Source organism: Cervus elaphus, chromosome 28 (genome assembly GCF_910594005.1).
Source record: "Cervus elaphus chromosome 28, mCerEla1.1, whole genome shotgun sequence".
Lineage (NCBI taxonomy): Eukaryota > Metazoa > Chordata > Mammalia > Artiodactyla > Cervidae > Cervus > Cervus elaphus.
Genome location: NC_057842.1, coordinates 14,277,090 through 14,289,638, shown reverse-complemented (window position 1 = coordinate 14,289,638; position 12,549 = coordinate 14,277,090). Strand labels below are relative to the sequence as shown.

General features: G+C 36.0%; 1 protein-coding gene across 49 annotated transcripts in view; it reads right to left on the bottom strand.

The window, feature by feature from the left end:
- RIMS1 (regulating synaptic membrane exocytosis 1) overlaps positions 1-12,549 on the bottom strand; it is a 578,197-nt gene that overhangs the window by 139,096 nt on the left and 426,552 nt on the right. For 2 of the 49 annotated variants that reach the window (XM_043890084.1, XM_043890085.1), the window contains exon 23: positions 6,524-6,607. The exons of the other annotated variants lie outside the window; for them this stretch is intronic. In XM_043890084.1, coding sequence (XP_043746019.1) covers positions 6,524-6,607 — 84 coding nt within the window. The remainder of the gene's footprint in view (positions 1-6,523; positions 6,608-12,549) is intronic. 49 annotated transcript variants of the gene reach the window in all.

The window sequence follows — 12,549 nt, the reverse complement described above, 5'->3', positions numbered from 1 at the left end:
AACATCTACTAAGAACTTGCTGTCTTTTCTCATCTAAGCTCATCAATCCCATGAAGGCACACTTCTCTTTCACCCTTTTAAGAAGAAGGAGATTGAGGCTTGCAGGGGTGAAGTCAGTTGCTCTTACATGGACCCTGCATGTCAAACCACGACGTAACTGAGAGTCTATGATCTCAGTATCTGTGAACACGTTGCATCTGTGGCTTAAATGACACTGGATCATGGCAGCTAAAAACACAGACCCTAGAGCCAAACTGAGGTCCCGCCCACTTTCTGAACAGCTGGGTGATTTCAGTCAATTTACTCAATCTCTATGTGCCTCAGGTTTCTTCTACTTGCAAAGTGGCAAAAATACTATCACCTCACAGATGCTAACTATAAATATGTCAGTATTACTATTTGCATTATAGTATTTGTAGTATGATGTAGAACAAGGATTTTAGTTTTAGCATTACTTAGAATAGCAAGAGATCAATGCTATAAAAGCATTATTTAAAATGATAATAATATGTATTTGTTTCCCTAAAGTAAAAACTCTTCCTCATCTATAAGAGTATCAACCTCAGAGTCAGTGCCCCTTAACTAGATGATAAATATTCATGCAGAGGTTCATGTGTCTAACTTTTGTTTTTGCTTTTGTTTTTAACCCTCTATTTAAGGATGCTCCTTTTTTTCTTCAAATGCTTCAGACAATTATTTTTTTGAAGATTCTTCTAAAGCTTTCTACAAAGGATATGTCCTTATAATTTTTCTAACTACTTAAAAGAATCCTGGAGTTAAGTCAAAACGACATACACTTGATTGTAATAATTCAGTGTAAAGCAAGAATAGAGAAGAAAATAGAAAATTCTACTGTCTTTCCTCTGAATATACCGTACACGGTAAAGACAGACTTTTCTTGGAATAGTTTTGTGATGTGTAAACGTGCTTGTGCTCAGTCGCTCAGTTTGGTCTGACTCTTCACGACCCCACGGACTGTAGCTTGTGAGGTTCCTCTGTCCATGGAATTTCCCAGGCAAGAATACTGGAACGGGTTGCCATTTCCTCCTCCAGGGAATCTCCCCGACCCAGGGATTGAACCCACATTGCCTGCATTGGAAGGCAGATTCTTTACCACTAGCACCACCTGGGTTAAAACCATCAGTTTATATTCATGTACTGTTTTCCTGAAACTACTGGCCACAGAATCATAAAAAGGATCAGAGTGAAAGGAACTACCTTCTACCTTACAGTATTCTTTCCTAAGTTCCTTATGGGCAGGCACTGTATCTGGATTATATTGAAACATCAACACCCAGTACATAGTAGCTTCTTGTTAAATATATGTGGAATAAATAAGTGGTTTAAAAAGTAGTATTTTGAGTATGCTACTGGAATTTAAGAGGCTAAAAGACTATAACAAGTAAAAATCTAACTAGGATTATATAATTCAGCTTATATCAATCAATTTAGACATACATTATTTTCTGATCATCAGTAAAACATAAAATACCATATATAAGAAATGCATTCTGGTTACTGACTTATGCATAAGGAAGAGTTATCACTACTGGCCCAATGCATGTTCATCATGATGCAATCAGGCAGCATGGACTCGGTTTTAGAGTCTTAAGGGATGCCAGAATTCAGTTAATCCATCTACACCCACCTAAATCTATAGATAGGGAAATGAGTCCCAGGCAGTGACTGGGTTGAGGGGAATATGGGCCAGAGTCAACTGGTGAGGACAGCGCTGTCAGGGCCCACGATCCTGCCCCTCTGCCATTCAGCAACCCTGAATGACTTGATGGTCACTGAAGGGATCCCTCAACAAAATCAAATAAAACAGTGACAGCATTTCCATCATGCCTTATCTATTTTGGGTTTTAACATGCATTTTGTTACGTTAACATTTTTAATTAACTTTTATTATTCTTAAACAATGTTTCCTTGGTTTAGGTATGCAAGAATCAGAAAATCCTCAGTTTGTTGTTTGTCTTTTAATCACAACTTATAGCTGTATGATTTTGTGCCCAGTTCTTAGGGCACAAATGAGGTTCTTTAAAAGTTATAAAGGTCTATTCAAATACGTTATAACAACAATTATCATATCATTAAGTGGAAGCAAGAGAAATAATCATAAGAGTGGGGCTGTTCCTAATTAAAGCTAATTTTCTGGAAGTCCTATTTTCAATTACCATTCTCTATTAGATTAAGTATAAAGATTCATAAAATGTACTAATGAAATGAAAAGCAATTGTTAAAAATCTGTCTTTGTGTTACTTTCCTTTCCTTTCCTTATCAATAACTAAGCTCAATTAGAACAATTCCCTGAAGACATTGATAAACACCACTTTTCTAAAGATACTATACTAAAGATACTATTTTATACTATTCTAAAGATACAATACTATTAAAGTGCAAAATTAACATGCTAATAAAATGAAAGTACAATATGTTCTGCTTTGGGGAATAATAAGTTCTACCACATAATGTTTTAATTATAATTAACACTGATGTCATAAGAATATTTCTGTATATATTCTGGCTGACTCTCCAGATGGTCTGATGTGAAATGCAAATCTCCATCATCTTGTTTCCTCATAATTTTGGTAAGAAAACATTAAATTTAGATTAAGAATCTACTTAAGAAATGTTCATATGCAGTGAAGATGGACAGATACAATTTAGATACATTTACCCTTTTGCTTATTATTGATATTTATGTATATGACTACAAACATTAAAAAGACTAAGTATTTTAGTACCTGAGTATATTTCATTCCTTTAAATTAAGGACATTTCTGAAAAGCATAGATAATAAATGTTATGAAGCAAACAAAAATGACTAGTAGTATCCTGAATTTATAAGTAGTTTTACATTAACTCTGCATCTACACTGCAAAAGTATCATCAATTCTGGAAGTGGAAAAGTGGATAATTTCTTTATCCTAGAAATACTTTCAGTAGAGAAGGAAGGTCCATCCACTTTGAATAAGAGATACCACATGATATTTTTGGTTAAAAATTCCTTGGCAAGTAGCTGCTTCCAAGTTGCAAGTGTGGACAACTATAGAAATCTGGTTACTCTCAAAAGAAATTAGAACTAGGATAGCAGAGTAATTCAAGAATTAATCTTAAACACAGCGGGATACTTTACTTTTTCTAATAATCAAATTCTCAAAAATAGTGTTATTTTATTCAATATTTTCCATTTTATTAAACTCACATCAATAAACTGCATCCTTAAAAATATCATGTACAAAAATATGTACACGCATGCAAAAATATTTTTAATCGGAACACTGGAGTCCGTACCTTCAAACTAATGAAGCATTAAAATACATCTTAAAATGTACTAAATAAGAAAATACTCTTATCAACTCACATTTATTAGAATGGTCACTATCAATTTTTAATGTATTTAAAAAGAATATATGTGTCTTGAAAAAGCATTTACCAAAAAGTAATTTAGATGATAGTAATTATGATAGTAATTTATATTCAGAGGTTAAAGCATCCACCTGCAATGTGGGAGACCTGGGTTCGAACCCTGGGTTGGGAAAATCTCCTGGAGAAGGAAATGGCAACCCTCTAGTATTCCTGCCTGGAGAATCCCATGGAGGGAGGAGCCTGGTAGGCTACAGTGCTGGGGTGGCAAAGAGTCGGACAGGACTGAGCGTCTTCACTTTCACTTTCACCACATTTAAAGATGACTGATTAAACTGTGAGCACTGAACTCAGAAACTTGATGATTCAGGGGTCTATTAAAATACATTTTTTCTAACTTGCTATTCATAAATTTTGGTTAAATATGCAGCCATAAGTAGCTCTAAATTTTATAAGAGAATGATGTTTACACAGGTTCATAAAAGCTACTATTTATATATTAAAATAATGCCATTTACAAAGAAATGCTTTGTTATTGGAAAGGTGATTCTTAGAAGTTTCAACATTTTTAGTAATAAAACTACAAGAAAATGTACACTAAACTTTAAGGTTAAAAAAAAAGCTGGGGTTACAGATTTATGTATTTTTTTTCCTCATCATTTTAAAAAAATCCTACAACTTCTAGGAAATTTTTTTGATCTAGATAAACATGTTTCCATGTTAATTCCAAATAAAGCTATTGTACCACTTGAAATGACATCAATATTTCTTACTGTTGAAATTAAATTATGGAGAAATGGTACATTAAAAATTGTGTGTGTGTGTACACGCATTATGTGAAATAAGACGGCAAATCAATGTTTTCTAACTCACAAGCAAGCTCTCTTAATCAAATATTTACCTCTTGTATTACTATGCTGCTTTCAAAATAATCAAGTATGCAGGACATCCAGTGACAATATAAATTGTCACTGATTTTAGAATATTTCTTTAAGTTACCAGTTTCCTAGTGCAAAATTTATCTGGTGGCAAATTCTTATGAATATTCACTGTCTCCAGATCTGATGCCATGTTCACTTCACTTGCAAATTTTTCTAAATGAGTAAATAAAGCTTATAAGAGGTAAAAAAGAAAGCAAGTATTAAGCGTTTGCTAGGGTTACCAATGAAATTTTTTTTATATCAACTGATACAGTAATTTCTCATTTTTATGGTACTTGTTACTCATATTTTTATAAAAGTATATTTTAATACTATAAATAATATTATGTTCCCTACAGTAATAAATCATAGGATCAAGCCATTTAAAATGTATTTCCCTTTGTTAGACCCAGAACTTACTTACAAATAAATTATGATAACAAGTAAAATGTACACTCAGAATTACTTATTAGGAATAAGTTGTTACTTATTAGGAAGAGTTTCATTTAATAATCTTATCTAAAAGGAGTATTTCTGCTTCTAAAATCTACCTTTAACAATGATATATACAATCTCTTAAATCAAATGTCATAATTAATTCAGGTTATTAAAAGACAACTAACTTTCAACTAATCCTCATCTCACATATGTTAAGAACTGAAATTATCATTTGGATTTCCATGTTGCTTATTCTAAACCCAGCCAAATTTATGTTTATATTCATTACAAAGACCATCATAATTAATCATCTTATACTCTAGCAGTCATTACATAAAATGAAATCCAGAATAGCCTTCCATAAAAGGAAGTTTTATCTCCTTGTGGCCATGACTGTGTTTTTCTTAAACACTGCTGTGATTCTAGCCATTAGAACGGGTGCACATAAATAAGCACACAATTAATATTTGTTGAATGGATGAGTAGCACTGTGGATGCACATTTTAAAATTTAATTTATATTATTATTTTATATTCTTATTCAAAAAGACTTTATGTTTATAATAATGTTTAGATTGGAGATTTTACTAATGTTTCTTGTCTGATTTCTAGGATAATAGAAATAATTTCTATTATCCTAGAAATCAGACAGCAGTAGAAGATAGAAGACATTAGATTTAAACTCCAAATATGTAAGTCATATTAAGGTCTTAAAGATTTAAGCATAATAAAATATTTGAAAGCCTCCATAAATGTCATCTTGGGGTCCAACATTTGTAAGATGACTTATTCATTTTTTTCTGAGTAATGATGTTTACTTTTTCTTTCAAATTGTAATCCTGACAATATCTTGACAATTTACAGATACAGAAAGTAAATCCTATCACTCTTAACTAAAGGTACAATTACTTTACTATATACACACATACTAAAAGATAAATCAGTAAAAACCTGTGTGCTGGCATGACTGGTTGCTCCATATATGAGATACTCCATCTGCTTATCTGCTTAATAAATGTTACCCGTGTGTTGACTGAATTTCTGCTTCACCAGAAGCAAAACAACCAAAACGCCCGTAGCCTTTCATGGCCAGTTGGGAAAAGATATGCACTATGTATAACAACTATCACAAAACAGGAGAACTGGGTGAACTACTAATACACCCCAGAAGGAAAACAAAGCAATGGAAAACACATTGTGGCACTTATGACATCACAGCATGGAGTGGATTCAAAGCACTGATGTTATTTTTAAAAACCTACCTTGATGACTGACCCTAGCCCTTGACAATATTTGGCTTAAAAACACAACATTCATGAAACAGGTAAGAACCAGGTATTCTACCTTAAATCAAGGAATATATCTAAAAGCCTAAACTTCATCATTTACAAAACAAGATGGTGAAGATCAAACCATCAGTCAGAACAACAAAAAAATCAGGTTCCGTGATAGTTTTCAAAATATCTTAAAGCACCTGAGAATCGTAGTCAAGTGTAAACAAAAGCAATAGTTAAACATGTTTCTGGAAAATTGAAACCCTGAAATAAATGCTCATTAAAAGAAAACTCTCCCACTGGACCCAACTTTCTTTGTTTGAACCACGCCCTGTGCATGCTAGTTTCATTTCAGAAAATAGTCTGAGGTGCTTCATCAGAGGTGGACGCGTTCAGTTTTGGAATCTCCACCTCTTGGGCTCTGGCCCCTGAAAGGAAGGCGTAGTAACCACACGGGTCTGGCTACCCTCCACCTGGTGGCCTGCCAGCCTCTGGAAGCCACTTGTCCGGGAGGAGGAAGTACCTGTCATTCTCCGGAGACGCATGCTGGATTTGAATCCTGGGGCTAGGAGGCCGTCTCCTATCTAGGGAGGGGGGCCATCTACCCCTGTTTGCCCAATGAACAAGACAGGAGAAAACAGGACATTTAGTAACTCCTAAAGTAAAAGAATACATGGAACAAGAGGACTGGAAAAGCACCCCAGAAAGGCAAAGTGAAGGCTTTTTGCTCCATAATGTATTCTTCAGTTTTACAAGCCTTGGAAAGATATATGATAATACTGCAAGAAAAGAAAACTGGTAGCCTTATATGTGAATAGAGAAACTTATTTGAGAAGATGTCTGAAATATATTAAGTGTATTTTTTTTTTCTTTTCAATGTGCTTGTGTTTCTTTGTATAGCTACAGACACACATCTATATATATATATGTATGTATATAACTTTACATATATGTATATAAAACTTTACAAGTATGTAAGCTTAAGAATCTAGCAGATATTGAATAAAATAGATTTAAGAAGCTACCAATGCTTACTTGATACAAGGTCTTGAAATTACTGGATTAAAGTGGCAAAGATGAGGTATGTGCATTTGATATAAAACAGAAGAAATAAATGTACTCTCTAGTGTAGAAACAATAACATGAAGAAGTAACTCACAGAAATGCTACTAGTGAAGTCTAAACAAGTTCCCTTGGGGAAAACTGAGGGTTAATAATTGAAATTAAAATATTGTGAACAAAAACCACTGATGTATAGAAGTGGGAAATGCAGATAAATGCCACAGTAAAATTGCATTACCTTTAAAATAGTCCGCTAACCTTAACTTGCAAAAGTATCTATCAGTGAGTTACATAGTTGTTTTCTTATTTCAGCATTTAGAAGAATACTAATTTTTTATGATTAACAATCAAATAAACATTCGAAACTGGGTTCATTTTTTTGTTAAACTATCTTGATGTGCTGTCTGTGTAACTACCAATTACAAACATTTGGGCAAATACTGAAAAGAGGCATGAGGGACTAAAGAGCCCAATTTTGGAAATTTTAATATATTAGATATGCACACTGCAGGCAGGGTAATTTCTCTGCATGCAGGCTTCCTCATATGTATCAAGGGATCACTGAATGTTGTTTAAGACTCATCTCACCATAAGATCTTATAACAATAAAAAGAAGACCAATCCTAATATCTTTTATTTATTTATTTTTTCCTAATATCTTTTAAAAGCCATCTTTCTTTGCTGTTAATAACTTGGCTTCCTGGATTTATCAGACAATCTGCACAAAAGCAGCAGAGGGCTACAGACATGACCAGGGTAGGCTTGGTCAGCAGGCGCTCATCTCAGAACCTCCGGGAAGCCTGTTCATCATCTCACACAGCTTTCAAGGAGGGCTGTGTGCAATTGGTGCAGCAAGTAGAGATACTCAAGAGCAGAATTTGGGCAGAAGACAAAATTGTGTGGCATGTCCTCTGCAATGTGTTATGTGTTTGTGAAATTAAAAATAAATCTGCATTCAAGTGAGTTAATTATTTTAAATGATTTAAATAGCTGGTCAACTCAATTGAAAGGCTTGAAAAAATATCTTTTCACTGCCTTTTGCTCTACAGACACAATACAGAAAAATATTTCTAAAGTTTTTAAAGAGAATTATAGCTATAGTGTTTTCTACACGAAACTGTACTCAGTCATGAGAAAGCTTAAGGTATTCTTTGAAAATCCAAATATAGAGTCAATATGATTTTCTTTAAACCTTTTTGAAGGAATAAGCAGTATTCACTTGACAGGATTATGAATAACCTTGCTTCCTGAGGCAAAATTCCAGTCCTTGTGTTTATTTAAATGCAAAAATTAAAGAAAATGCTATAATTATGAAACATGCACAAAAAGCCATGAAGAAGAGATGTACATTTAGAAACAGGGCACAGTGAATGCAAGCTATTAAAGGGAGATTCTGAAGAAACATTTAGCATCATACATTCATATCTGTACACTCAAAGTCCTTCTGAATAGGCTGATATGTAGTCCCAATAAAAAGAAGGTTTGCTTTTCCCTTGCATCTTGGATATGAAAAGAGCAGGATCAACTTATACCTATTTTTTCCCCAAAGGATCAGATAGTACCTAAGTTTTAATAACATACATTTATGAGCATTAAATATACTAATGTTTTATATGTTTTAAAATGTGTGCAACTTCTTTCTCTGTTCCACCTGTCACACAGATGAAGAGGATCAAAGTTAGAATCTTTATTCACTATTACTGAATGAAACGCCTTCCACAACCATTTTCATGCTAGAAGTGAACCCGGCAGGCTATGCTGGAGGCATTCATCGCAAATCTAAACTAAAACAGCTGCTTCTTGATTTCTCTTTCCAAATCATCTTGCCTGCAAATTACATTATTAATGCTTTAATCTCAGATACTTTAAACTCATTAACTCAGGAAGTCTGTTTGCTGAGAGCTCATCCTTTTCACTGGGCTCAAATCAGGGGGGGCAAAGGTCACTCTGATGGCTGTGGGATGAAGGAACAGGTGCAAAGGGGGTCCCTAAATAAGGGGCTACAAAGTTTTGTTTGGCTTTTTTTGGCAGTGACATCAGCTATGCACAGCACAGAATAAGTAATGAATAAAATGTCTGCAAATATTTAAGTAGATAATAGAGAGGATAAGATTTGAGGTTTGGGGGTAATCCTGGTAAGAAATAATGAGAAACTAAATTGAGAAGTCAATAGTGGTGAGGAGATACAAGGACTTAGAACTGACTGTCCTCAGTAAGCAATCAAATGGTTCTTACATTGGGGCTTTTCCCCACCATGGATATACCTCAAACCAAATGCACATGTGTTTAAATGTGTAACTAGTATACATGCTTGCATGTGTACTCAGCTTTTAGTGGTGCACAACTCTTGGGCAGAACATGGCCAAGCTGCTTTAGTTACCTGAAAGAGAAAGTATTTGGAAATGCTTCATTCCATAAGCAGCACACATAAAAAGTATCTGTGAAGTTCTGTAATATTAGAAACCAAACCTGACCAGAGGAGAGAACTGATTGTATATATTTTTATGCTCTATCCTCATTATTTATGGAGTTCTTTAAAACATTTCCCCAATACTATTTAAAATTTAACTTAATATAGGTACTTATATTTTGGAATAAGGTTTATCTATTTCAATTCAAGTTAACAGTTGTTAAGTTTTAGGTAGGAACTTCTTTATCTTAGGCCTCGTGTCTTCACGTGGAGGGAAATTCTTTCAGGTCCTGCCTTGGGTGTCTGTCCACCCCAAGGAGGGAGTGGGGGAGACTTTGTGTTAAAGAATCAGGCACAGATTGCTTAGCCCTCTCTGGATTCCTTTTTCCAAATCTGTCTGACTGCAAAACAGCAGACACAAGAGCAAGCAAATCTACACAACAGCCTTCAGACAGACAGCAGAAGCCTCTTGTGGTTCAGCCTCTTTACAGCTTACGGCCTGAAGTCTAGCTCCTGAACTTGTTCACTGTATTTATGGTGATGACTAGATCTCCTACCTTGCAGTTCCTGGGTCTAGTTCACAACTGGACACAGACTTGGGAGCAGAAAATAGAGAGTGTTTTTTTAAGTGCCCTCAAATCCCCAAACTGAGCATTTACTAAGTAAAATAATAATAATAATAATAATGCTATTGCAACAGACAGCAAGGACGAATCAGATATGATCCCTGCCCTCCAGGAGGAAAATCTAGTAAAAGGAAAGAATACACGCCTAAGTGAAATAGACAGTATGTAATACTACGTGAATCCAGAAAAGAGGATCGATAATTCTGCTTGGCAGAGAAAGGGAAGTGGGAGGGGCAGAGAGAGGGAGGTTAGGAGAAGTTTTACAGGAGACATGGTTATTTGACCCCCTTTTTGAAAAATGAGAATAACAACAAAAGGAAAAGAACATTTTAATTTCAATGCAAAGACAATTTCATACAAAAACTAACAGAATGATTAGGAGAGATTATGAGAAATTTAGGGGCAGGAATGACACTGGAAGTGGAGGAGGACTGTAGCATAATCAAAGGGAGGATCTGTTTTGAAGATTCTTGAAGGAGAACTGATAGGATTTACCATTTCATTCAGTGAGACAAAACGAGCAGAAGTATTTCCAGATTATGTGGATGGTTAGATGTCAAATTTGTCAAAGCACAGGGACATGTCAGAAAACAAAGCACTTTGCTGTCAAAGGGTGTGAGGGGAGACAGTGAACTTGATGCCCGCAGGGTCTGTCAATCACTGAGGAACTTAGGCATTTTCAGGGGAAGGTTTGGCCTGACCAGCTACAGTGGACTGTGGTCCTCATAGGTATTAGTGTGGACACTTTTGATAGACTATGCATTTCAGAGATGGGATGGGTGAGCAACAGAGGAAAGCTGAGAGGGAGACAGGGGGAAAAGAAACCTGTAAAGGAGACTGACTTAACATGGAGGCGTTAGGGAATTTGTAGAGGGCGCTTGAGAAAGGAAAGATTCTAGAGGCAGCGGTGACCGTAAAATGTTGTAAAATGCTGCTGGGCCACTAGAGGCCAAGGTAACCCATGGCAGGGTTTTAGCACAGGGGTGGGACTGCAGAACTCTCTGGGAGGCACAAAAAGGAGGTGGCAAGTACAGACTGATGGAGTTTAGTAAGGCTACGGTTTCTGTAAAAGGTCTAAGAAGAAGATAAAGCATCCGAGAAAAGGACTCATTCTCCAGCGGCTCTAAAAATCAGTGTTTCTGGATACGTAAGCGACATGCTGTTTGAAAAACTGGGAAAGGAAAGGCTAGGAGCAGACATGTAACTCACTCCTTTGAGATGAGGGACCAGGGAGAACTGATGACCTCAAGCTGACCTTGACACAGAGGAAGGAATGTACAAGGACCTTGACCGGACCTCCTTGTGAACATGCAGTGGTATTTGCTAGAGAAAAGATGAAAGCCAGCCATTTCCATTAGATGTCTTCAGTTGGACAAAGCCAGTCTTTCTGGTTATCTTCCATTGCAAATGAACCTCAAATTTCTTGACTTACGGGTCATGATTGGATGGGGCTAAGGGTAATATGTGTTTTTTCTAGTTGTGCAATCCACAGAATACATACCAGAGGTGCTCAAACACAGAAATGACCTCCTTTGAAAACAGGGCTTCCGTTGGCTTATATGGTAATTTATGTCTTAACCCGGGCCAAACCATTCTCCTAAGGAAGACAAGGTCATTCTGATGGTTTTGGGGTAGTTCAGGAGAAGAACATGCTAATTGTGCCTGCTGCTCCTATATCTTGGAAACATGAGTGACGTGTGGCGGTGGGTGTTGACTCAGCTTTAACAATTTCACACTTGGTACTAACACAGAACTTCCTCTGCTCCCAAGGTTAGTGAGGAAACTTCAGAAAAGCCTCCTAAGTAGGTAGAACACTATAGAAATGGTCATCGAAATGGTTTAGAGTCAGCAAACTGCTTAACCTCAACAGGTGATAAAGCTGTGGAAACATGGTACTGTCTCAAGAAAATGAACTTACGTGTCTAACAACTTTCCTCTAACATTGGGTCTACTATGTACCTGTCAGGCGTTAACCAGCTCTCTGCTCCATCACAAGAGCTACGTAATCTGGAAAACCCTGGAATCCTCCCCAGTGCCTTCAATCCTATCTGCGGATGGACAAGTGCATCTTCCAAAAAGCACAAAGCCCCCGCTGCTGGCCCTGTTCTGTCCTGTCTCGAAGCTGTTCAGGAGTCTGAGCGTGCATGAGCAGCATCTTCCACACCAAAATGCATCTATAATGTCTGCAACCTCCCTGATGAAAACCCTTCTCATTTTGGTTCTTCTTGACAAGAAACTGGCCCCAATAAATTAAAGATCATTAGTAATACCAATTCCTGAATTCTTGCCCCTTTTTCATTTTAAGGGGAAATTTCTTTCTTTTTTTTAAATACATAGAGTGAACATAAGTTTCAAGCATATTTTATTTTCTTCTATCAAAATTAAATATCACAAGTGAGTGCCCTCAGACTTCACTATGACCTGTAAAATAACTGTGGTCGGATTATCTGC